This window comes from Cygnus olor, chromosome 1 (genome assembly GCF_009769625.2).
Source record: "Cygnus olor isolate bCygOlo1 chromosome 1, bCygOlo1.pri.v2, whole genome shotgun sequence".
NCBI classification, from domain to species: Eukaryota; Metazoa; Chordata; class Aves; order Anseriformes; family Anatidae; genus Cygnus; species Cygnus olor.
In genome coordinates this window covers 147449844-147477596 of record NC_049169.1, presented here as the reverse complement: position 1 = coordinate 147477596, position 27753 = coordinate 147449844, and the positions used below count along the sequence as shown (strand labels likewise).

Here is a 27753-nt window from a genome sequence, read left to right as displayed (position 1 = left end):
ATCTGTGTGATATTCCATTTAACTAATAATATTATTTATAGAGAATTCACAAAAACCCCTATCCAGTTTTGGCACTAAGGGTCTGTAAGACTGCCCATTTCTTTGTAGCAATGAGAGCATTTAGTTAAGTGAGGTTCTACAGTATATAAAAGCACACAAGGAAGAAAAAGGATCAGGATCACTCACCACATTGTAATAGCTTTTGTTGATTGCAGACGTATCGAAGCCTTTAGGTGGACTCTTCAATGTACCTGATTTGGGGGAGACTGGCTTTTCTGAAATAAAAGGTAATTTTGTGTGAATTAGGTGCAGTTTCATAGCTCAACACTAGAGGTCAAACAAACTGCTTTCAAATATTTATAGTAAGATATAATGAAAATAATGCTTCACTGAGAAATGCATATACTTGTGCTTGAAATTATTGGTAAAGAATCAAAACGGTTCCTGTATTCACAAGGAATGACATGCTAGCCCCAATGAAGGCAAACAAAGTTTGTAATTCTTTTTCTTGGAAACAGAAAAATCAGTCAATAAAATTAGCTTTTCAAATTTTGTTTTAATAAAACAACAAACAAAAAACATCATCACAGACTGCAATTGAAGTGTTTTCCAAATACCACGTGCATTTTCAAACAAAAGCTTTGGTATCAGTTTAACGAACTCAGTAAAAGCAACTCACCAACCAAAGTCAAAGATACCAAGGTGGGACACATGACAGTCTCATTGAAGCAGAATTAAAACACTGCACGAGTAGGAAAGTGACTTACCAGATCAGAAAGCCGTTTTAAAAGAAACAAACTGTCTTTTATTGTTAATTAAGTCAAAAAACATGGTTATGTACTTGAGAGCAGTGTCCATCATAACAACAAATGCAATTCTTAGGGTAATCCCCTAGTGAATCTACCCCTCGGTTACACGTGATCCTCCTGGCATGACATGTCCTCAAGATCAACGCAACAACCCTGAAAGCGGAGTGCTGGCTCCCAGGATGGAGAGGCACTGAAAAGACACTTCTAAATCCTCCCCTCCCAACCTTACTATTTCTCTAGAGCGTGATCAAAGAGGAGCAAACAGGAAGGGAGAAAACCGAAAGTGTCAAGCTGCATGCCTGAGAAACAGAAGGTAGGACATCCAGCATCTCCTTTTGATCTCTGACACTTGACCTAGTGCACAACCAAGTGGAGATGCTTGTGAGGCTGTATTTATCAGGACACTGTGGTGTTTTGGGTTGTTTTAAATAAGCAGGCTTGTCTAATATGCAAACTTTGGATAAGCCTTTTAGTCATATGTAATCCAAAAAAAATCATCGAAACACACCTACTGAAAGTTATACCTTTATTTTAAGAGCAAGCTGTTTTTTTTCAAACACATTTTAATAAACATACATGAATAATTTAACTTTAGTTTACCTGATACCTCAGGCCTTCAAGAATAAATTATGCAAGTCTCAGATAGAGAGCTGCCTTCACAGCAGAAGCCCAGTCAGCCACAGCTGTGGGAAATTCCCATTTCAGTAGAGCCGACCAGGGAAACAGCATCACAAGCAGAACAGCCCATGGGGTACCAGCCCTTGCTGGACTGTGTGCTGGGTACAGGAATTCAGCGCTTCTTTGGGCTGCCCAGCTGCAGTCCCACACGTGCACCCTTGCGTCTCTGCAGGCAGGAGCGCTGGATGGGCTGGCCGGAGGGTTTAGCCAGCAGTCCGCAAGGGGAATGCTTAGCCCCCAGGAGCACTCGTGCGGCATCTTTAAGGGGATTTTCTCTGTACTGCACTGCAACTCTCCTCAAAGAAGCTATTTCTAAAATTAAAGTGCGGTCTTAAAGCTACTGAACGTGCACAGAAACCTTTCTCCTTACCATGTTCAGACACCAGATCCTTTCGGTTAAGATCCCCCTGCCCAGAGTCAGCCATAAGCTGACCCACAGCACAAAAACCATTAGCTCCCCCAGTTATCCAGGTGCTCTCAGCATACTGATGCTCTCAGCACATGCTCTGCTACACAGCTGGGTAATTCCAAGCAACAGGACTCTTGCCACCCAAAAACCCAAGCTGACTGCCATTAAACATTCCATGCAAAAGAAACACCTAAGTTACCATTGCATAGACAGCTACTCGTTTATACATTATATATAATGCTACACATTTATGGGACAATCCCAGCTTGTTTCATTGTACTGAATGATGAAAATGATGATGTTTGTATGAACTTGGTGATTTACTTTCATTCTCTGTGGGAGCCCTCAACTGATCCTACGATTTATAGCGACTTTCAGGTCCACTACAAACCTAGAGTTACATTAATCACAAGCCAAAAAGCATGAAAGGAGAGACCAAACAGCCTGATATGCTTGAGGAAGAAGGTAAACACCTGTCACTGAATTCCATCAGAATACAGATGTCTGACCCCTGTTAATCTGGAAGAAGTTGGCTGCTCATAGAACAGGGGCTCTTCTTCCAGCTACTTTGTCATCTTAAAGGGTGTAAAAACACATCTGTTTCCCTAACATTATGCTTCTGTCCTAAGCTGCTGAAGACAGTAGATTTTTGCTGAAATATACAGTTATTTCTGTTACCAGCTGTTCAGCTGAATCAGTTATCCCGAACAGACACAAGAACAAATTCAGGTTTAAAAAGAGGAAACAAAAAAGCATCACACATTAGAACCATTTTGCCTGAAGAGCCATAATCAACGCCCAGCTTTTAAAACGCAAAGGCCATTTCTGTTGTAGAAACACAGAATCAGACACAGCAAATCAGTCCATCTGTCTGTCACGTCTGGTATTCTGCCTCCAAGCACTGCCTTGCTTCACGAGGAGCAGTAAGACAGTCTTGTTGCAATTAGCTTATTACACAGCGCATCACAGAGGAGAAAATCCTGATCTTGCACATCAGGAATCACTTTCTCAGCAAAAACCAAGATAAGCGTCACTTATCACCCTTCACGAGAGAACATCGCAGTACTTGCACAAGCATACAGCGTAATTCAGTCAACGTTTCAAGCAGGTGTCACCCCCGGCCAGAACGCTGGGAACACACAAAGGTCTTAAATCAGGGAATCCACAGGTTTCAGAAGCATTAGCAAGGCCCTGGCACCTTGCCTGTTCCAACACAAGCGCTGTTCCTCAAAGCACCGAGAGCTGCAGCTTCCCAAGCGTGACCTAAGCCAGACAACCAGCTTTCCCATGCAAAAGGCTCTTCCCTTCTGCCTACTTTTCTCCTCGTCCCAATGTAAACCTGTCACATTAGCGCTGAAAACGCGGCAAGAACACGTACAGCACACGAGCAAATCCGAAACAAGCAAGCACCTGCTCAACTACTATTCTCATCTATTTTTGCCTGTGGAATAGCACTTGACAAGAGAACAAAATATCCCTCCGAGCGTGCACGGGTGGGGAGAAGAAAAGCAGCACTATTTTTTTCCTTTTTTTTTATTTATTTATTATTTTTAAAGCTGAAAGCGTGTTTGTCCTTCCCTTGAGCACCACAGGACGGGACCAGCAGATACACTTCACTCTTCCACTATACACTGCCTTTTCCCATGACCTGATTTATTTATTTTAAAGCCGTCCAGCTAGAAGAACTATTAGCACTGATTTGTACTGGGCCTGCTACCAACAGAACTGTCAAGAGAGCCTAACAGAAGAGAAGCTAGACAGTACTAAAACATAAATTTCAGTGAAGAATTAGAAAAAAGGTTTGCAAAACTAAACATCGTCTTTCAAAGCTGTATTACTGTCTGCATAATCGTGCCATTTAAATGGGTTACAATGTTAATACCTAGAAAGTCACCATGTGATTTTTTGTTATTATTTTTTAAACTGGTTAATGACAGTTGCTACGTAAGTGCTTCCCAGTCTGGCTAAATGCTATTCTTTTCATACGGTAACTCTTGAAACTAAGTCTCCATATCTCTCTACTGTGCAAGCCAGAAGCAGCATTACAAGGTAAGACTCCACCTAAACCTTAACATTCCCTCCCTGCCCCATGTAAGAAAAAAACTCATTAAGGCCACACTGTCAAATACCTAAATCTTCCACCCTGTCATGTGCAACATAACAGCAGCATGAAAATTAAAAAAAAAAAATTATTTCAAAATACTTCTTGACTAGCAATCAAAGAACACTTAAAGCAAGATGTTACAGGGCTTGAAAAGGGAACTGTAAGCATGCTCACAGAAGATGGAGAGAGAAGTGGACCATCTTTTGTTGATCCTTACAGCGTAGGCATATATCTGAGAAGAAACTACTACTATTACAGTTTCTCTCTTTTATTTGGAAGTTTGATCATAAGCACAAAATTTCAAACAAATCCTCTTTTATCCATTCCAGAGAAAAGCAGCACAGAGTCAACAGCAGAATAAATTTGAGATGGGAAAGGATTTCTATTTCCCCAAGATTTATAGTCATCGTTCAGCCTAAGACGACTAAATGCCATACTTTGCTCCAAAAACTAATTATCATTTCTGCAACCACTCACAAAGAGCATCATACATGTATCACTGCTCTGTGCTGGCACTATTTGAACTAAAGACACATTCCCTTCCCCAGAAGGAAGTGAGCGTATGAGTGTGCTCCAAGCAGTCTCACAGAAGTCAGAGGGAGCAAGCCCTTGTAGCACCCACTGGGAACACGCCTATGGAGCACAGGGAAAGGAAGAGCTTAGCAGCAAACTCTTCTGATGGTGAGAAGTCGAAGTTAAACCTGGAAGCAGTTCGTCTCAGCCCCAGGGAATCAGGTATCAGACAGGGTTGCAAGGACTGGCAAGAATCCAAGTGCACTTGGTACTAACCTTGGCCTCGCAGCTTTCTGGCTTTCCTGCTTAGGAAAGTTACTTTACACAAGTGAAGTATTCTTGAAAGACTAAAATAACCTTAACTTCAGTTGCTGGCAGCTTTTGGTTCTCATATATTCACTGCTAAAAGCTACTTCCATTCTGGAGCCTTCCTGCTGACCCAGGTTCCAGTCTCAGGAGTTGGACAACATCAGAACTGATGAAATCCAAACAAAATCTCTGCAGCAATGTTTTAAATGAGGAACATTTAAATGAGTAACAATGGGAAAAGACATTCATCCCGTCCAAAAGACTGCTACAGAACTACAGACAAGACAAAGCATGCTTCGGGAACTGTTTTTCAGGATAAGCCCCATCTGAGAGACCTCTGAAGAACATTAAAGCTAAGTCTTTATATCCTGACTACGCCTAAGAGGATCTAGTTGACAATGATAGTGATACATAGATCTAAGACTCCAGCATTCTGAGAACAGGGACTGTAGACAGCATAACAAGGAAGAAAGTAAGATAATGCAACTGGGGAAGAAAGAACAAGTTTAAAAATTGAGTTTTAACCTCACAGCTTGAGTTAGCAACCAAGCATCTGTCTGGCTGCCTAAAAAAAAAGTCATGCCAATGTTTTTAGCATGGCCATAGAGAGGTGTTTTGATTGGAATTATGACAAGGTAAACAGTGGTAAAGCTTCTCAGAGCTTCACTGGGTAGTTACAAGAGCAAAAGAGTTGTCCCCAGTCCTGAAAAGCAAGCAGAGACAGGGAAGAGACGAATAGTAGATAGTATCACCCACATCAACGTCCTGGTAGATCAAAAAACATTGTTAGTTCTGATATTTAGTTGTGAAGATGACATTTACAGAAGGCACCTTCACTATATGATACACTATATGATACACTTCAGGGTGTATCTTTGGTGTAAGAGTGCAGCCAGTACAAAGAAAAGGGGAAGGCACGGGAACAATAAAGAAAAAAGGTATCACAAACACTATCTTATAAAACTGTCTCTAATCTAACAGTAGATTTTGCTATAATTCAGGATGTTTCCTGCAGGAGTCATTTGCTTCCATCTGCTTTAAAGTACTAGAACTATGTAGGTTAGGGGTTTTTTGGGGGGGAGGTGGCAGGGGTGGCAGGAAATCCCACTCTATTTAAGCCCAAAGTACCAACTCAAAGCATATCAGTGTCAGAGCCAACGTCTAGCATTCTAGAAATTCAGACTGAAGAAGTCAAAGCAGCCCAACTGCAACCGACAGAAGGCAAAAGAACGTGGGAGTTTTCTGCATGCTTAGTGTTTCCTCAAAACCCCTACAGCACTCTTTATAGTGAACTGGGGTAGAAGTACAAGTTCCTAAGCCCTAATGATTTCTGTGAATGAAGGTCAGTAAATGCAATCAAGCTTAAATAAAAAACATTACTTCTTAATCAATCCCAACTACCCACCACTATGCAAAACAGAGTTGTATAAATACACCCTCCTTCATAACTCACCATTGGATTTTATTTCTCGTACGTAATTACTTGGAAACCACCCTGTTTTGCCATTCAGAGTTCCTTCCCACCAGCCTCCTTCTTCCACTCTTGTAACGTGAATAATATCGCCTTTTGATATAGAAAGTTCATCTTCATTTGTCTGTTGAAAATTAAATTTTGCTCTCACCACCAACTGATGGTTGCTGTTATCTGTCATGTCCTAGTAAGGATAAAAAAGAATAACTTTAGATGTTTACCATTTCATGAACAAAACAAACATCCATAACATTGAAATAGTGTGCGCGCGCGTGCTACCCGTCTTCCCCCCCGCTCTCCCCACACATTTTTATTCTAAGGATTTAGAAGGATGATTTGCCATTTCTGGTGCCTCTGACATTTATATCTATGGATTTCTACCAGTCCCAGGTGTATATCGCCTTATTACAGCCCCTTCAAATCTGAAGCGGGTAAACAGAGCTAAAAAACGAGACTAATTCTTACTCTCAACAAACAAACAGCCACAATTCCTATTTGCTGTATAAACTGAAACTGCCCTTAGCAGCTAAAAAGGCATAACAGCTTGATGTCAGAGTTTTCTAGCCCATTCTGGATTGGGGATGGTGGTACTGAGTTGGGTTTAACTCAAAACCTCTAATGCCGGACAGCAAACAGAGCTTGCAGCTTCCTCCCTGCCAATAATGGATCGTGCTGGAAGGTTCCACACTGGGACGTGCAAGTCACAGGGGTCTGCCAGTGGATGAAAACAGCGCTCTTGCACAAAAACTAAGAATCAGTTCAGCAATTGACTTTGAAGTAGTTTGTGGCATACTCACAAATCATTTGCCACAAGGTTAGCACAGGTGCAAATCTGAAGCACGTCAGACTTGCAGCTGTCCATACGCATGCTCGTTCCCTGTCAAAAACGTGAAGGCAGTTCATTGCTCTGTAATAACTAAATGCTAACAGCTACTCTACAAAGTCTTTCAAACGAATGGTGTTCAAACTTGGCATTTTGTTCTTGGATTTCTGTATCAAGCATTTAATGAGAATTAGGACAAACTGCCATGTTAAAAAAGCTAAAAAAGCTAAATGCTTGAACAGCTTTAAATAATCCAAATACACTGCATTGTAAGCGAGAGAACAAGATTATTAAACACGCCTGTCTTTACCAGAAGTAAGGCCTACTACCTGTACAACCAAAATAAAAGTAATTTAAGTGAGAAAACAACTGTAAGCAATCCTAGTCAGCTATCCAGGTAACAGAATTTCATTTACACGTTGGCTGTACACTTGAGGTGATTAAAATACCTGCCACGTAATGTCATTAGAATCATACTACATGTCAGCTTAGTTGATATTCACAGCAATTATGTTATTGCATCACATCTCGATTTAACAATCAGACTATTAGTGGCTGAGAAACTGTAGGAAAATGAGGGCAAATGAAACACTGAAAATACACAGAAAGCCCCAAGATACTGCAAGTCACAAAACATCTGACAATGACATTGGCATAGATTCAATTAAGTGTCTCTGCCTTAGTCCTCTGCTTGTACATCATGCGTTTTCATTTATTACAATTGCTCAACAATCGTTTTGCCTTAGTAAACAGCAAAAAGCCACAAAATAAGCAACAACGTTGCATATTGACATCAGCTACAGCCCATTCCCTTTCTCAGGCTCTCCAGCAGAATCAACTGAGTACCAACTGGTAAGAACTGTTCCAAACTGATCACCTGCCGCAACAAAACCAAACTAGGTATTTTCCTGGTGTTGGTCACTAGCTCTCTTCTCCTTGCTCTAGCGCTTTTCCACCCTTTTGTAACCATCTACAAAGCTGCTCAAATCACCAGACTGATACAAACACTTAAAATTTATTATTTCAGTGATCCAACTAACAGCTAGTCTCAAACGGTTTCGCCAGCAAAACTGAGTGGGTGGTGAACAGCAGAGTGGGAGCTGGAATTAGTGGCCTAGGGCAAGAACTTGCATGGGCTCTGCTACCAGAGAAAACACATCAAACCACACCTAAGAAAATTTAAGCAGAGCATTGTGTTCAGGTTCCACATAGCAATCATCACATAGTTCAAAAATGCCTCCCCTAAACATGAAAAAAGCAGTTTACAGTGGGGGTCTGAACCCTTCCTACAAACCTTTTAGTTGCTAAAAGCACCTTTCATCACAATTGTTTTCAGTGCAATATTCCACTCTGATTTCAGCTGCACTGCAAAACAACTGCCCATGCCACCCAGTTACCTGAAAGCTATTTGAAGGATTCACCTTGAAACCTAGCAGCAAACAAGAGTAACTGCCAGTACTACCAACGTTAGAAGTACTACCCTTGCTGAGGTTTGAATATCCTTCGTTAATCATCCCTAAACTCATTAAGTCAGTATAGCTGAAGACGAACATGAGATTTTGCCTTTAGAAGAGTAAGTCCTTACACTTACGAAGTAATTGCTGGACAAACACTCCATATGTAGACAAAACAGAATGGTAAATGAGGGAGGAGAAAAACAATAACAACAAAAATACCACCACCCTAGAAGTTCTCAGAAAAGTTGCGTGTATTATGGAACATAACAGAAGCTGCAAAAATAGAACTTCAGTCTTGAACTACAGAGGTGAAAGAGAGCAAAACAGTAAACAGTTGTTCGCTATGCTATTGTTTACTTATAAATTTAGTCAAAAAGACAAAAACACACCTCAGCATATTTCAGTTCTAGAACTTACCAGACTCCGATATTGTCCCTGAAAGAGCTTTGAAGTTCTACTGTGTAAAGACTGCGATCCCAGAGAATCAAAAGACTTTATCCGATGAGATGAGGGACGTGCACATACAGAGTCACTGCCCAGCCCTATATCTGAAGAAAGGAAGAAAAAGTAAACATCAGAATTTGACAAATCTGTATATAGCTTTCTGCCCACTTCTGAAACGCTCACGTCCTTAAAGCAGATTCAGAGTATCTGTGGTTGCTCAGTAATTCAAGATTTTAAGAAAATGAAGCAATAGTATGTACTGAAATCCAGAGACGATGTCGGCTTCTTCCACATACAGACAGGAAAACAATTCGAGCTATTTAGGAAGAGGAGGGTTAGGATTGTATTTCTCCATTCCTACCTGCTACCAGTCTATTTAAAGGTAATTAACCAACATCGTTTTAGCTAGTGGCCAAGAAATCTGAATGCATAAAACTTGCTTGAAGTAAAGCCAGCCACATCTGTTTCTTAATTCTTCCCCCCAACCACCGCCATCTCCTTCTCAATTAAAACATTCTTTCCACTGTCTTCCTACGTCCCTCTCTCCCATCCTTTTTGCCAACTCAGCTACTTCTTCTCTGAGGGCAACGGGGAAGCGAGGGACAGAAAGGAAGCAAGCTGCTCGCTTGGAACAAAAGAATACCTCACCCCCCGCAACTTCTCCCCGCTTTCACTTGCCCCTCTCACAAAAAGCACATCTGCTTGAGAAGTTCACCCAGAGGGCTGACGGCGAGGGGGCAGCAGGGCCGGGCCCAGGCCACCACCCCAGCTGGGAGCGGGGCAGTGCAGGCCCAGCAAGGCCCACCTGAGGGATCGCAGGCCAGGGCTCAAGCAGGGCAGGGCCCCAGCTCTGCAGAAAGCAGCTTCTGGGTGCCAGGGCCCTAGCACATGTATATATATGGACATATGGGTATATATGGAGCCTGTCCCCGGTGTTACAGGGGGGCAGGGGCTGCTCTTAGCTGCACCAGCTCCCAATGGGCCCTGAGCCCTCAGAGCCAAACCCCCCAGAAGGGGGATGCTCTCAGGGCCCTTACGCATGGGACACATTAAAGCAGACAAGCATTGCTCCTTTACCCATTGTGACAAGTCGATCCTATTCCTCATGGTTTCCACACACAAGAATATTATTTAGTGGGCTTCTGAGCTTCGAAGAGCCCTGAAAGCAATGTAGCAACGTCACTCTGTCTAGTGACATCCAGGTTTGGGACTATGCAAGTCTCCCACCTGCTCTCCTGGCTTTTATGCCCCTTAATCTGTTTCCTAGCAGTTTGCTGTGCCTCCCAACACTTGACCTGTATTAGACGTACGCAGAGACAAACGCGTTCTCCTACTCGGTGGCTTTCAAACTAAGACAAACAATGATTACGCAATCCTAGTTATTTTTGGTGAAAGAAGTGACACATGCAGGTCCTGTTCCATAAAAAGACTGGTGAACAAAGTACATCTGCTGTTCCGTGTCACATCTGAAGGGACAACTCGATTAGCCTACAAGAGAAAGCCTTTCAGCTTCAGCACAGCATCTAACAGCAGCTGAGATGCAGGAGAAGGGCAAGAGTGACACAGGCAATGAGCACAGAAGGAAAATGTTGACAAAGGATGCTCAGCCTCTGCAGGGTTGGAGCAAACACCTTCCTCAGGTGCATCTTTTTAAGTGAGTCATTGTTATTCTTCAAAAAGCATTATCCTGCAGGAAATATGTAAATATGAGCTCTCTAGTCAAATAGTTCAATATTAGAACTATTATCCATACAAAATACGCAAGTTAGGATGAATATCATTACACACTGAATTCATAAAAAACCTCACACTTTGAGCTTGCTTTCTTAAAAGCATTTAAAGGGCACTGCATTAATATAAACACCACTGATTATAGTCTATTACAAAAAGAACACGTTTGTTGTTTTTTTCTTTTTCCATAAGCTTTTTTCCCATTCCTCTTTTTTTCCTAAACTGCTTGGAGAGAAATGAGACTAGATCATGGCCTTAATTTGTAAATCATAATGTTATGGCTAATTCCAGTGCTCCCCAAAGCTTTCAAGTTGCAGTAGTAAGAGAACCGTGAGGAACCGACAGAATTTAAGGATTAAAAGTAACTTGAAACACCTCCATGCCCATTTTGTTATGGTTCCTATCTGCGGTCAAGTAGGAGAACAGACACACCACCAAATCCAACATTAAACCTACGGACAGTTCACCTAGGAAAAGAGCACGAGGTTTATTCACTGTGCCGTGTTCAGCTTCTGGGCAACCATAAAATGCTCTACAAAAAAATTGCTTAAGCATGGCCTGATTTCCAAAGTTTTCTGTTTTACAACAGCGCAACTAATACGCCACCATAAGAGCACCTTTTGAGGCTTGAATTAGAAACTGCCTCTGTACAATCTGAAAAGAAGAGAAAATATTACAAACAAACCACACAAATTGCAATTATTTTTACCAATAACATCTGAATACTTGTAAATTATTTAGACACTTTGATAGACTTAAAGGGCTTCCAGACTCCACGTATCAAATAAATCAAATAAACAAGTTAAATGATTTTCTCAACGGCATTATTGTCAGGGGGAAAAAAAAAATCTCTGCTGCCAAAAACTGAAGAATCTTGACTGGCAACAGGGTTTGCGTGTTAGGGAAATATATAATTTCATAGTTTTCACAGAACTTTCACACTTCCATCCAATGATTTCCAGTGTTTGTAACACCTTTTCTTCCTCTCCAGTTCTCAATTTCCCTACATCAATTCTTCTCCCCTTACCGGTCTAGAAAAAGCAACCGGTACCTTGATCGTATCCCCTCCAAAGTTAAAGAACCTGAGGGAGGGTACATATTTAACAGCCTTTCATCACACTTCAGGCTCATTACTCACACTCCTTCCTTCACAAAAAAGGATTCATCTCAGAAGAATCTGCGTACGCCTCAAGTTTCTGCAGACTCAGATCTGAAAGTCATCTTCCAATACTAGACTAGGAAGGTAGGGTCTAAAATGCCTTCGACACAGTCACCCAATTAAAATTGTTTGTAAATACAGTTGGTCAGGAAGATTTATGCAGCTCCGCTTGCTTCTAGGAATGAGGCAACACCACAGATTGCATGTGGTTTTGATTTTTGGTTTCCATACCAACACCTCCCTCCCCCCATGAAAGGGATCAGTCAGGGTCCCTTCTAAGGCCAGCTGCAATTGTGACTTTTTGATGTGGATATTAGTCTATTGATGTCTGGACCAAACAGCCACACTTGCCCCTCTCCCCTAAAGACTGCTACGGGTCAGTGTGCAGTAGCAGCTTTAAAGACGTACAGAAACAATCTACATTTCCACTTGAAGTTAAGATGAGAGGCGGTATCTTCAACTGGCCTAAGTAACTTCGAAGAAGTCAATGGTAGTACTCCATGCCCACTCACTACAACTAAGAATTCAATTGGAGAAGTCACTCCTAAGGGGTATTTTCTGATGCAAGAAAAAAGCCAAAAAAATCCCTTTTGTAATGGACCAGGGGAGTACTGTAGAAGAAACCACATAATTATAACACTAACAAACAAAAGATTCTTTTTCTAAGAAGTATTGCTAGCTAAAAGGCTCAGCCTTAAGCCCACAGCAAAGCTTTCTTCTGCAGAAGAAGACACTAGAGAACCCAGACAGGCCCCTGCTGAAGTCTTAACAGAGTGCAACAAAGAAACTCTTCTAAACTGCTGCAGAGGTTCTGTTTATCTTAACTATAGGGACAGGCATAAATATACACTGATGCAAGTTGAACACAAGGTAGGAGAGCAAAGTAAACAGAGTAAACTGTACTTACCTGCAGTCACCTTGTTTAATGCAACTAGAGAGCTGAGAACTTTGCTGAAGTTCTGTCCCTGATAGAGATCATTTGCATCAAAAGTCTGAAAAAAAAAAAGAAACCATACATTAAGTCCTAGGATCAAGCCCTTAAACTAAGTATATCTATCATCATCACGCAAACCATGACTGTAGGGGCTACTTCCTGATTAAGGTGATCAGTCTTCCAGTAGCTGTCATGGATCAGTTAAAATGCAGGGGGTTTCCTCCCTTTTTTCAATTTTGAAACTCATTTTTAAATAGAAAGAAAAATACAGAAGCAGCTGCATTTGATTAAAAAAAGCTAAAGATATCAAGTGTCATTTAAACTACAGGAAAGCTGAATAAAATGCCATTATCACAAGAGAGCACCTTTCCTCAGACATTTTGGCCAACCAAGTTACCGGGTAGCATTCAAAGCACTGCATTACTCTCAGCATGTTCTTCTTTTGCTGTAAGCAGCTCACAGCCATTGTACCTGATTGTCCATACAATACTTTTAAAAAATATTACAACGCACTTGCCATCTCTTTATTCTACAAGGCAGAGGAATACTGCATTTCTTAAGAGTTAATGAATTTTACGTTGCTGCATAGGTTCGATGAAGAATGATGTTTGGGAAGGGGAGGAATGAAAGGTGAAGTTATTTTACTTTATTTCATTTTTAACTGTGGGAAGCAGATGCAAACCTCAAACTGTCTCATAGAAAACACACCAGCAGCTTTCAAGCACTGGGTGATGACTTTGAACATCTGGATTTTCGGGGGGGAAGGAAAAAAAAAAGGAGGAGACCCATACTATTTGCCTGAGGTAATGGAAACACTCATCCACAATCTCAAGAAAATAGCTCTCGCAGTAGATTCTGCATAGGTTGAAAGGAGTCGCAGCATTCCCTTGTGCAAGATTAAAAGAGGACAGCAAAAGCCTGCTATTACAGTTGTTCCAGCTGATTTAAGAAACAGAAAGATTCAGTTTCCTGCAGCGTCACAGCTTTTATCTAAAAAAGAGTCAACAAGAAGTGGGTTGTTTTCCTGGCAAGACCCAGCCCGCAGGCACTCCCATGGGATGTCTGTAGTGCAGAAGGCAGCCTGCAGGGGCACGAGAGGAAAAGGCTGCATCCCCAGAGAGAGAAAGGGACACAGGAAGGCTGCGACAAGAAGGGGAGCTTGGTTAAAACAGAGTAGGGAAAATTTTCATGGAACTTATCTAAAGCAACCACCTAAGGGACCGACAAACCAGTTGTGACCAGATATGTGATCTACTAACAACAGTAGAGCAGATTTAGAGAACATTTAAGTGACAGAATTATTCAGTAAGGGGGGGGAAAAAAAGTTTCCCAAAGCATTCACTCTATTTGTACACCAAGCCGCTATTGCTCACATAAAATAAGTCCTAATTATTTCATCAAGTTTCACCGGGCTACAGATAATTTCAGGAGTATTCATGTTTATTTGAAGCTCTACGGAGTAAGTAGAGGGACCAGGGAATTGCCTTGATGTGGGCTCTGTAACAGACTCTCAGAATCACAGAAGGGTTGGAAGGGACCTTAAAGCCCATCCAGTTCCACCCCCCTGCCATGGGCAGGGACACCTCCCACCAGCCCAGGCTGCCCAAAGCCCCATCCAGCCTGGCCTTGAACGCCTCCAGGGATGGGGCATCCACAGCTTCTCTGGGCAGCCTGTGCCAGCGCCTCACCACCCATAGGTGTAAAGGTTTTTTCCAGAAACACAAGAAATTATTTTAAGACGCACACAAGCAAGATAAGTAAATAGCCTAAGTGACAGCAGAACTTACAAACCTCGCTTAAATGGAAAAACAGACTGGCAAGCAGTGGTTAAACTGATCTAATTGGGACAAAGAAAGCTGCTATGGAAGAAGAAAGCAATAGATGCTTATAATTGTAATTACTAACTATATGCTCACTGTGGCAGTTTTTAAACTAGCAAACTGAAAGAATTAACAGAATCGCAAAACAGTGGCCCTGATCCTAAAAAAAAAAAAAAAAAACAAGAAATTTTAGAGATGGGCGCTTGTGCGGACACCAGAATTGGTTAGAAAGGTACCAAAAAGTGGGGAGAGAACTATTAAAAAGGAATATTTAAGAAAACATTATAAGCTATAGCTTAAACTTACCGCTAACAACAACAATAATAATTATCCTAAATAGATTTTAAGCTCACCTTCATTCTGAACTCGGATTCAGCCGAGAGCTCTCCCAGGCCAGGCTGACTGGAGCACAACAGGACGCGAGTGCGCCTGGCTTCCTGTTGTGCTGGGCTATGAGGGACCCCAAGAAGGACGTGATTGGGCCCTCCGACACGTTGGGTGCCATAAAAAAGCCTGTATCCAGGACATGCGTCCAGTCTACTGCCTCGCAGGAAACAGCAACACAATGAGAGGATACGAGAAACGTTTGCTTCCTTGCGGTGTTCTGCGGAGGCAACGTGACAGGAAGCCACCCGCAGCACTGTCCCAGCCAGGATGCCATTAACAGTCTTTAATAAAAGGGGGGGGGGGGGGGGGGGGGGGCATGACACCCTGCAGAGGGGTTTTGTACTGGTATAACAAATGTTTAAGAATAAACTGATGGAGAGATAAAGAAGGATGAAAAACTGCAGGTGCTCTGAGCTTATGAGGCTACTGCCTTGTTTGCACATCAAAACCGAGTTCAAATACTTGATTATAAATATCCTGTATCCAAAAAAAGACGAAACGCCCACAACAACAAACATCCCCCTTCTATTTTAGGGCACATTTGCTGGTTTCACAATACATCCAAAAACTCTCCAAGTAAAATCATCTCAGGATGTTTTAAGAAGAGCTTATGGGGAATTGCTACATAAGATTTCATTCCAGGTTTTTGACAGAAGTCGGACTTGCGTATGGTTTACCATCTTCATTCTGGTAGCCACAAGCAGATCTACTAAGAGAGCTGACCCTTTAACACATCACAGCTGGACCTGAGAGCGTCGTTCAGGAACTTCTCTGTTCAGCACCGCTGGACAACGAAAGCCCATCCACGCATCCCTTCTGCAACTGTCAGAATCGAGGCTGTATTTTGGGATGTCAGTGTCACGCAGTTATTTTTACATCACACACCACTACCAAAAACAAGGTCTGCATGTTAGATTACCTTCTAGAATACTGTTATAGCCCACAGCATGAACTCAAACATGCACATGCTTACAGCAGTCCTTAATACCTAAAAGTGCAAACACTTTAAAATACAGTAGCTTGAAAACACTGACACTGTCTTTTAAACATTATGTGACAGACACACATAGACACTAAACAAGTCTTCAAGGAAAAACACTTCCAACACAGCCTTGCTTTCCAGGCAAACAACATTTCAAACTCCGCAGAGGCTCCACCTGCGCTAAGTTCACCCTCCTGTTCATCCAATTCCTACCTTCCCCCAGCACGCCCCAACAAAATATCGGTCGGGATGCAACTAGAAAACTGGCACGTCACAGCAGATGAGGAGCCAGACAAGCCAAATCCCTTCAACAAACTTCCAAATCAAATAAATATCGCCCTTTGTTTTTAAATTCCAGAGAATTGACTACATGTAGGTATGCCTTTTTAAAGTATTAACATAAAGCACAGCTATTAAATAAAGGCAGAACAGGATGATATTGAGAGCCTGATGCTGGAAACACTTTGCAATTTGTAAATAGTTAGGTGGGAGTCAATGAACTTCAAAAGCTAAGCAGACTGATCCTCTTATGCCTCTTATTATTGGGCTCTTTTTCTCTTCTTTAACAAGATTCTCGTGTTATTCTCTTCTCTCCTGCGTTTCAACATCTTGCACGCCAATATCCCAGGCATGTCCTATACTCTAAAAGCAGACCAGACCAAACAGCCTAATAAAGAGGGGACTTGTGTTATCTATAGCACTACGCGTACACTCAGGAGCACGCCGGCCCTTTCGGTCACAGCACGGTGATGCTGCAGCCTGCTGACTGCCTACCACAACCCACAGACACTGCTTTCCCTTTCTGTACCCCCAGTTCTCAGTGTATGAGCCTGGCTCCCCTTACCTAAACCTGCGTTTTCTGCCCTGAGGACTTCAGCGAGAGGCAAACTTTGTTGGTGAGAATCTTACACGTGGTCACGTATCAATGGCAGCTAATACCCTATAGAAAGATGCACGTTGGAAAGCAATTCCTCATCTGTAATTGCTTTAAAAGCTATTAATTAGACGGTTTTAAAATTCATTACATATGAGCTATATTGATTTTTCCATTTCTGACGTTTCTTAACCACCACGCTAAAACGCCTCAGAGAACCATTTCATCCACGTAATGTTTCACAACTACCACATCCATACTTTCATTTCAAAGCACAGCTGACTCCTGCATGTGTCCATTTAAACTCCAGCACATTAAAAATGGCCATGGCAATACACTCAGGTCAGCCTGAGGCACTTGAACCACTAACCCTCTGGGGTTGGAAACCATTTTGGTTGGAAAACAAAATAACCATCCCTCTGGGGATGGAAACGTCTGTTCAGAAGGTGTTTATGACCTAATAATAATGAATTAAAACCAATAAAGTAATACTTCACATCCCTGCAACAAACAGCGCCTTCTGCAATGACAAAAATATTAACATAGGAATACGTGAAAGAAAAGAAAGAAGAAAATAAGGTCAAGAATGTATCTGGTGAAAGCAAACGCATGTATGCCAAAAGCCTGCAGCAAGCACAAGTTTTTCTTCAAACTAGCCACTTCCAAGTCCTCAGGTATCCTTCATAGTACTGTGCTTCTTCCCTTCTAGCCCATGAAGCCAGAAGCTGGTCACGGTGGAAATATTTTCAAAATAACATTTCTCCGATAAGAAGTTGGGGACAGGAAAAACTGGGGCCGGTTCAGACAAGCTGCCAGGCAGGCACTTTTTCATCACCTAAGGTCACCAGCAGATTTAAGATTGGTGGAACCCTTAAAGCATCACAGCACCAGTAAGGCTGTACCTAACAGTCACGGTAAGGAAAGTTCACAAAATGGTTAATAGAAAAATTGGAAGATTTTTTTTTTAAATAAACATTTTCTTGCTAGACTGGTGTCTCAAATACCCACACGTACCGTATTCCAAGCAGATATTAGCATCTTAAGCACCTGACAAAAATAGATGACAGCTTCCTTTAAAGCCCTGCACTGTGAACCGCAGCAGCTGAGGAGCTGCCTCGCAAAGAGCCCAGATATCTGCGCGGCACAGACAGGGCTGCCGCTGCGAGCCTCGCCAGCCGGCCCCAAATAAGCTGCAACCCCGGGGCTGAACGCACAAAACCAGCAGGACGCTTTCCAGCTCAGCCTGGTGGCCTAGGGCCCCCTGTGCGAAAGATTAAAAGAACGTTGGCTTGCTCACCCCGAGGAAATGAAAGGAAATGAGCAGGGTCTCTCGGCGTCACCTGCGGAGTTTGGCAGCGGCGAGCATGACCGCGCAGAATGCGTCATCCCACCTGGTCCTGGCGGGCAGACTGCCGCAGGAGCGCGAAGAAACAAGGGGTAGGAAAAAAAACAACGGCTCTGTTAGAAAATGGTGACCTTCTTCGCAAAGATTAGGAACCTCCTGGTCCTCCACCCTCCTCCCCCTGTGTATTTCTGCCCCTACAGCAGCTGGCAAGGGGCAGCCAGAAGCACCATTCTCGTTGCACCTTCCTGCGATCACGCCTAACACGGCCAGGCTAGGGAAGAGCTCACATAGGTGAGCCCACAGGCAAAGCACGACCGTCTTTGTTCCTTCCAACATCAGGTCAGCTGTGAGTGCGCTCGGTCTCATTCAGCTCTTCTGCAGCAGCTGGCTCGGAGTAGGGAATTATCATCTGAAAGCTGCGGCAGTAAGAGGAAAGATAAGAAAAGCGGGGAGCTATGACAACAGGGAGGAAGGAAAGGGGATGGGGGAGGAGAGGAGATGATTACAAGTGTTCTGGAAATTTGTACGAAGCACACTGTTTCCCAAATCATAATGCACAGCACAAGGGAAAGCTCAAAAAAATTACGTTGTTCCAAAAATTAAGAGCAAGACAAATAACTGGGAGAACAGATCCGCAGAGCAGGATTTGTGTGACCTGGGAACACTTTGCAAGGGAAATTAAAGCTCTCTTATATATGCGAAGTATATATGCGAAGAATATATAAAGATTCAGAGATCTGGAATAAAACTCATTGCTCATAAAACTATTCCTCAAAAACAAAAACTTAATTATATTAAGAACACCTAAAAAGCTTCAATTTCAATAACGAATAGTACTTTAAAGACCTAACACATTATGTACTAAAGCAGGCACAACCAAAAGTAAAAGCATATATCAAAGCTTGTAGCATGTGCATGCGTGCGCATGTATGAATCCCAATATACATTTACAACACAAATTCGAAGAGGACTAAGGTTAAAAACAAGAACACCAATACTTAGAGTCCCCAAAGATGTACTAAAGCCTTTTATCTCCAAGATTTTTTCCCCCAAAGCCAGCTGCATCAAAGCATTAACGCAGGGCATTCACTTCAAACACCATGTAAACATTTTACCTAAGCCATTGCTTCAAAGTCAACATCTGAACTTTCCTAAAGTTAAACGTACATGACTTACTTTTCATGAACCCCAAAAAAAGGCATGGAAGAAAATCCCCACAAAAATACTAGGCTCCTTTCTGGAAATGGGCTGTACCATTTGTGAGGCTTTCTGAATTTGTTGTTAGAATGTGACACAGCAAGTTAGCATCCTGAAATGAATTCTGGAAGGACTTTCTTTAGCAAGAAAGTTACAGAATTTTGTATTTTAAGCTACAGGTTTTTAGTAGCAACAAAACAACATGTAATTTGAGAGAAGGGTTAGCAACACCTGCATTTGTATTTTTATTTAAGAAAACAAAGGAGTTTGTTCCAAATTTCTACCTGCTCAACGGAACAAGAACGACACCTATCACGTTTTCATCCTAACTTGCTTTAAAATTGCTTTGTAGGCTTTCAGTCTGACAGATAATACCAGACATTGATAAACTCACTTGCCACTGGAAAAAGAAAAAAAAAGAAATTCAGTGACATATTAGTAAGTGATTGAGCACTAAGGACTTAAAGCTCACATTCTTGGAACTACAGGCAAAAATAAAAGCTGATGAAACAAAGTTAGCAAACATAAAATTTGATCAGGACACCAAAGCTGAGATTTCTTGGTAATTTCCAACGCAACAGATTACATTGACTTGTTTAGCTGAAACAAAGCAATTGCATAAGCACCTCCTAGTGTTCATGCAGAGAGGTATCTCAACAGGGAAACATCCCCTGAGGAAGATTCAGCCCAGCAAAACTCACCTTTCTTTCTGATATATATACATAAGCAAGAACTATGTAAACTACTTTCCTAAATCAGGAAACAGGTGTGGATATCCAGGCCAAAACGCACGGGGAATACCGTCTATAAACAGTTTAAGGAAAAAACCTACAAAGCACGCGCTGGAAATCCAGATAGCTCTGCTATCAAGTTTCATCCCTGCTTGCACAAGAGGAAGACTAACTAATTACCACGTCATCGTTCAGACCCTCTTCCTGCGGCATTCTGGTGAGCACTCCATGATAAAAACGACTTTCTGACTAGCAAGTGAACAAGTCATCACAGGCTGCCAACACATCTGACATGGTTAAATAGTCACACAGTCTGGGGAGAACCACGCAAGAAAGGTAAAGGCTGTGCTACTGAACTCTAGAGTAACTTTTCTTTCTAAAAAATAAGAACCAAGAATTCTAATCTTATCCTTCTCCCAGTGGTTCAATTTCTAAGAACAAAAGAACCGAAGATATTTGAACGAATTTGGAGTAAAAACTAGAATTGAAGCCAAGTGAAGAGATTGGGCCTGGTGTCAACCCGCTTAGATGAAAGCTGACTGTACAGAGTAACGATACTTTCTGATGGCCAAGAGCAGGTTCTCAGTTAGTCCAGACTTACATTAATTTCCTCACTTTACTGATAGCTTCTGCTTGAGCTCCTGAGCTCTACAACGCTCCAGAGGCCAACGCTACTGCGCTCCCAGAACTGCTCCTCAAGGCACCAGTGAGAAGTTTCTCAAGAGCGTCAAAGCATTGTTGTTCTTGAAAAGCAACGTCATCTGACCCTACAATGGAAAAACGTGAACATTTCTGAAGTCTCTACCAGCAGATATTACAGCAAGTTGTAACATATCAGCTACCTTTTGCTAAAAAATAAAAAAACGATGCTCCAGCTCTCATAAAGTTTCTTATAAACACCATAGATGACAAGCGTATGCAGCCCGGAAGGCTGTGAGTGAACTAGAAGCCAAAACTAAAATGGCATTGGATACAGAGCAGAGCCACAACTAACAAAAAAGGCCAGCCCAAATTTTAGAAACCAAAGCAAACAAACCACAGAGAACAACCAGGAGACACTCAATATAAATAGGCTGCAGAAGGGGAAGGCAGTTTCGAGGCCCAGTTTTATCAGAGAACAATGCCAACATCTACCCAAGGGTTGCTCCTTTGATTCTGAAAGTGAATAGCTGCTTATACTTCATGAAACCATTTTTTTCTTGTATGAATAGCTTATAAAGGTCAAGGTAGCAGGACAAAACTGGTCAAGCCAGCTGAGTTTTTAGGCCTGTGTATGAGACAAACAGTTTGAGTTAGTTTGTACGTATTGTAGTCACACACAAAAACGAAAAGGCAGATTTTGGTCTTCTAAATCCATGGGATGCCTACACCAATACCAGCTGGTCATGTCTGTAACTCTGTGATCCTTGTCAGATGTGAATGGATGCAAGTCATTGGAGTGGCTGGTTGCCAGAGTGGCTGCACTTTTTTTTAAAAGTCACAGTAGTAGATCGCGGTTTTGGGAAGCTAAACCTTCTTCCCAAGGCTTCTGCTATTTCAGATCCTTGTTGGGCACCTATCTTTACACCATTCCCATTCAACACCCCCATGAAGAAGCAGCACGGAGAACACAAGCATTCCTAAGTTACAGTTTAGAGGAAACCTAGCATGACCTGAAGTGGATAGAGGCAGATCCGCACCTTCCTGTCCATGACTTACAGATAAATGCCGTACTTGCAAGAAAAGTCACCCTAATGGAATCTGCAAACTGTCCCAACTTGAAATATAGGCAAGTAAATGAATCCAGTGCTAGTTAGTAACCCACATATCATGGCTGCATGCTTTTTCATGCATCCACAATTTATTAGACTTTTATTTTTAAAGAAGTTAGAAAGCAACAAGTTAGGAAAAAGCTTTAAAGAAAGAAGAATGCAAGAAATGGCTCTTCACACTCATGACCAACACCTCGTGCTAACTGAAAGTATCAAAGTAACGAAGATGAAGACTGACCTCAAACACGTAATCACTGGAGAAATCAAAATGACTTGACAACAAGTGAGAGTTGCTTAAGATTACAGAACCAGACTGCCCATTTGGCCTGAAGAATAGAGAAAACTCACCGCGCTAAATAGGTTCTGAAAGCAGATCTTGAACGTAAATACTCAAATCAAATCATCTCTGGGCTAGGTTTTACAAACTGCTGTTTGCCAATGCCTGAACTCAGCAGTGATACATCAATTTTTTTTAAGGCTCAAAATCAACCAAATACTCAAGAAGGAGTTGGCATATTCAGGAAACCTGCAACTAGACTTCAGACATGAGGAAGCGAGATGTCTTATTTGGGAATACTTGGATTTTAGATTTACTTTCTAAAATAACGAAGTACGTATCAGCTAAGCTGAACATCTCCATACTCTTACCAAAAAAACACAGGAAGGGTGGCTTGCCGTAACTGATTTCAGATGCCTTCTGTCTAGATACACGTTTTGCCAACAACGTTCAACTAGATCCTTCAGTATCAGCCCAGTATCAGAAGCCATGCTGTGTGGAGTGAGAAAAGGGCTACACAGTGAAGCAAAATGCTTAACTTACATCATGCAGAATTTGAAAAAGGAGAGGAAAAAAAAGAAAAGCAGTTTCTCTGGGTCCAAAACAAGCAGTGTTACCTGTTTTATCTGTAATCCGCCTCTCCATTCGCAAAACAGGGCTACCAGTAGCTAGATACCAGTTAAGTCACTGCCATCAAACCCCAGCACCATGGATGCACGGTAAGATTGCCGAGACTTTAAACATCAGCACTCACAGACACAGACACACCCAGAGCATGGCAGGGAGTAAGAGCTGGGGGTGGTTACAAAGGTCTAATCTCGCTGCAGATCTTGTACTCCATGAGGTTATCACCCATCCTCTTAAAATAGCCTGCTGGCTGTTTTACTACAGCATCACGTGCTCTACCCACAACTCAAACGCCATCACATGCTCACGTGTCATCTGGAACAAATGCGTTCAGCCAAGTGGTCAGATGATGCGCAGGTTCAGTATCAATGGAGAAGAGGCTAGAGACAAGGCACAAGACAAAAACAGCCCCACTGACCTTAAACAAGCACCGTACGTGGCCTGTGCCTTAGGAGCATGCAGAAGTGGCTTGCCTTGTGGTGCTTTTTTTTTTTAATAGAGGAATTAATTAAAGAAACAGGAAAATGCTTGTACAGTTGTGTACTAGTAGCTGGAGGTAGCAGACTGAAGGGGAATTGGTGTTTTGAGATTTCTGGCACGGGGCAGAATTTGACTCATCGTGATCAGAGTACACACGCTCAAAAAAAAAATAAAAGTGGGAAGGGAAAGGAAAGGTGACTTAGAAATTCAAGAAGAACAATAAACAACGAGGGAGCGTTACACCCTTCTGCTTAGAGGGGATTTATCAGAAATCTCAATTGCTTCCTGAATGTACCGTGGGAAGTGCCAAAACAAAGAATAAAGGCTTACTGAATTTCTATGTAGCCTGTTGAAGCTTTCATTTATGATCACCAAAAGGAACAGTAATCCCGAAGCATCGAGCAGAAGTGGAATAGCCCCCAAAAATGAGAATTCAAGTTTCTGTAGGCACCAAGTGAAGCCCTTTGTAACACTTCCACGGTAAAATCCACTGACGAGCTGAGAACTGTGCATGCACTCTGAGCTGCAGCTCCTCTGAAGCGCGCCCTTTTCCATTCGCTGCTTACAACTTTGATTTCAGCAAGCACAAATACTGTTAGCAAGAAGCCTAGGGATTGCTCCCTCTCTTCCAGGCACCTGCAATAATGCAATCCAGGATCAACCAGCACTTACAAAATACACTTTGGGAGAGCAGGCACAGGACTTTCTTCAGGGCCAAACCTCACCTCCCTCTGCTCCACCTGAGGAAGCTGGCTCTGCAGCTGCAGGGCTGGTCCGGCTGCCTCGGCAGCAGCTGGAGAGCTCAGCATCTTCAGGTGAGGAACAGGGAAAACAGAAGCAGCAGGCTGCTGGGTCATCCCTGGGAAGGGTGAAGCAGGCACCCCAGGGGCAAGAAATGCAGCACAGGTCCAGGTGAACCATTCCTGCCCAGGTCTGCAAGCCCACTCATCAGGGCAAGGCTTGAGGTAGGGAATTGCTCTTCTTCCCCTCTCCCAGCCCAGTGCTTCCACGCCGCCTCGTGCTCATTTAACATGGGATCGATTCATTAAATTCTCGCAGCAGCCCCCGTCGAACAGCCGACCTGGAAGAATACTCATCCAGCAAGAAGTGGCAAGATTGCTCAAAGTTTCAGGAGCTAAACCAGCCCAACGCAGGACCAGATTAACGCCCAAGCTGATGTGTGGGAAGGAAACATTTCGTCTGGCAAGGCAAGAAGATTCACTTGAGGCACTGGGAAATGTCACAGTTCAGATATTTTCCAACAGGGAAGACTTAGCAACAACCTCCCCCAACCCAATCTTCCAATCTCATGCTGATGTTCAGTAATGCTTCGCTAAAAAACTTCACACCGTCTATGGAGTTTGGAAATTTTTACAAACATCTCCAAACATTAATAAAAGATCGCCTCTAGCAGATCGCAAACAACAACAAAAAAACAAATCCACAGTGATTCTGCTTATTCACAGTAATGCCTGAGGACACGAGCTGAAGGAAACAGAGAAAACTTTTCCAAGAAATTAGCTGTTGCAAGAATTGTATGGTTCTGACTCACCGGTTGATGGGCTGGGGACCCCAGCTGGCAAGGAGAGCTAAAGGCATTACAGCGAGCAGGCAGCCTCAGCAGTGTATCTCAGTTTCTCCTTTTCTCCTGAATTTTCTCATCTCCACGGCCCAGGATTCTTCTAGTCTCATGCCATCATTTTACCTATTATAGATGCCCTAACTTCAACATCCTCTCCAAAACACCACCTCTCCCACTCAAACCCTCACAAAACAGCCCTAAATCCAGCCCGCTGCTTATGCCACATCCTACCTACTTCACCAACGCCGCCTGGACCCTGACCTGAAGGAGTTGCCGGCTTTCCTCAGCGGACACTGAGCAATCATCTGGTCAACAGTACCCGTGTGGGGGCATCTCACTGCCACCACCTCCTGCAACCAGTCAGGGCAAGGGGACTATGCCTGGATGGAAACTGTGGGGCCGGGAAACTGTTTGTCCGCAGGCTCTGAACCTTGGGATGTCCCAATGAAGAGTCGGACACAGCACCGTGGGCTTTTACCAGCTACAATTCAATGACAGGTGTGGTTGCTTCAGTATGAATTCTTCTGTTTCTCTTGCAGCAACACACGGTGGTTAAAGCTGCTCCTCCTGGTGGAAAGGATTTCTCTTCGAGGTCCACGCGTTCTTCCGAGCAGCACCGAGGGATGCCATCCGCAGAACCAAGACAAGCACTGACGACAAAAATCAGTGACAGCCCACACAGCCCCAAAATCTGCACCTAAGAATTGCCAATAACGAAGACTATAGGAAAGCAAATATTTTACATAATAATACTTGACCAAGATGTTCTTCCAACAGTTTGTCTCAGGAACTACCGGCATTTAAAAGCTTTAAATGGATTTTTCAGACTTCTCTAGTCACTTCTGTAATCCGTGCATCTTCAGCTTCTATAAAAACCCACAGAAAGCATCAGCGCAGTTTGCTTAGAGTGTGAAGAATCACTTCCTTTCATTTGCCGCAACCTTGCCAACTGCTAGCTTTTTCCCCATGTAACCCTTAGCTCCCGTGCAAGAAGTAGGAAATAAAATCTTCCCCCGTCTCTATGCCACCCACGACTGGAGCCCTATAGATCTCAGACACTCACCTCTTCTTTCGACAGAAGAGTGGACACACTTACGTACAGTTCACCTGGACTCCATTCCTTACTTGTAACAATCTGTGTTAATCTTCAAATGGCAGACTCTTTGGTTGCCTTTAAATACAGCATTTCTCCTGGGAATTGCTATAAATACAATTCACCCCCATGCTAGAACTCACTGAAGAGTCAGGAGGACCGATCAAACACGGTATCTTTGTGACTTCCAGGACTAAATGATACCTGTCAATTCAATGAGAAGCCAAAGTCTGAATTGAAATTGTAAGGACAGCATGCAACATTGTACTTGACAGAGCTCCAGTAGCAGAGAAACGGAAGGCAGCAAACACCAACCAAGCTTTTAAAGATCCAGGAAGGAGATCCGGCAAGAGGTCTGGAGAACCGCACACCAGTAAAGCAAATGCCTAAGCCTGGTACACTAGCAAAAGCTATAATAAAGGCCAGAATTGGAGGGGTTTGCATAAATATGATAAAAGAATTGACAGTGCTATTGTAGAAAGAAGTAATGTTTCAAAAACACATCAACACTCCTTGAAACAACCGTCAGCAAGCACAGGGTAGTCCCGTTAACACACCCTATTTGGATGACCTTTGAGAAGGCACCTCACCAAGGGATGATTTTTGTTTTTAAACAAAGGCAATACGTGATAAAGCACTCCTTGGGAAGATTCAGAAGGCCTCAAGAAGGAACAAAAGCCGTAAACAAATAGTTGGTTTTCCCTACGAAGGGATTATCAAAAGTGTCCCAGAGGCTCTGACTTAGGATTTGCACTTCTCAACACACTGCACACGTGGTTTCAAAAACGACATGAAGAGTGAGCTTTCTGTTGTTGCTGAAGATACCAAATTCAAGCTAACCAATATTTGAATTCATAGCAAATAGCTACCATAGGACCTTTGTAGATGAGCATGTTAAAATGCAATCCAGTGCTAACAAAAGCAAAACCACCACCTCAAGGGGGCAGAGGGGATACCTGAATTTCACTTGCATAAATAGATGAGCTCTAAATTAGCTGTTCCCACCAACAGATAAAAGAGGACAGTCAGCTAACAACTCCAGATACAAGATCAGCCAAACCAGGAAGTCCAAAAGAAGCAATACTGGAAACAATTAGAAAAGTCTGAGGCAACAAATGAATTGCTTTTGTTTTTTGCATACTGCCTCCACATCTTAAATGCTGCTCTGGTCCATCACAATATGGTAGAACAAGTAAAGGTACAGAGATGTAGCAAGGTATACTATAGTGTCACACAGTCATGTATACACCGTGGAGTTTATCCATAATGTAAGAACAGAAGTACCCATTCCCAACAGCTGCAGCAGCTGAACTAACAAAAGAAAGGTTGGTTTGTTTGGTTGGTTTTTAAATAACATCCGTAGTTAAACCACGGACCTCATTGTCATAGGATGTCATGGAGGTCAAAAAAGCTCAAAATAGCTTCAGAAAGAGACAAAAAAGCCACAGGAGGTCCATGGAGCTATCACAAATACAGTGACACAAATAACATCCATGATGCCTCAAGAAGCTCCTCAGCTACGGACTGTAAGTAGCTGGGTAGATTTAACAGCAAAAGGGTCATTCCGCATTTTCATCGTTTCTTATACCGTTTCTCCCAAGCACCCACTACAGACCGCTATCTCACAGGATTACAAGCTAAAGACCTTTTACCTGAATTTGTACGCTCATCCTTGGAGTGCTGCATCAAGGTTTGGCGCCCCCAGCACAAGAAAGATGTGGACCTGTTGGAGCAAGTCCAGAGGAGGGCCGCAAAGGTGATCGGGG

General features: G+C 42.7%; 1 protein-coding gene across 8 annotated transcripts in view; it reads right to left on the bottom strand.

Moving 5' to 3' along the window:
• ARHGEF7 (Rho guanine nucleotide exchange factor 7) overlaps positions 1-27753 on the bottom strand; it is a 120359-nt gene that overhangs the window by 60807 nt on the left and 31799 nt on the right. For 4 of the 8 annotated variants that reach the window (XM_040537122.1, XM_040537131.1, XM_040537149.1 and 1 more), the window contains exons 1-5: positions 15015-18623; positions 12815-12899; positions 8991-9121; positions 6276-6477; positions 187-275 (exon numbers count right to left, since the gene is read on the bottom strand). In XM_040537122.1, coding sequence (XP_040393056.1) covers positions 187-275; positions 6276-6477; positions 8991-9121; positions 12815-12899; positions 15015-15566 — 1059 coding nt within the window. In that variant the 5' untranslated portion in view covers positions 15567-18623. Of the gene's footprint in view, positions 1-186; positions 276-6275; positions 6478-8990; positions 9122-12814; positions 12900-15014; positions 18624-27753 lie in introns of those variants that run through there. The other 4 variants (XM_040537164.1, XM_040537140.1, XM_040537165.1 and 1 more) reach the window with 1 other exon arrangement.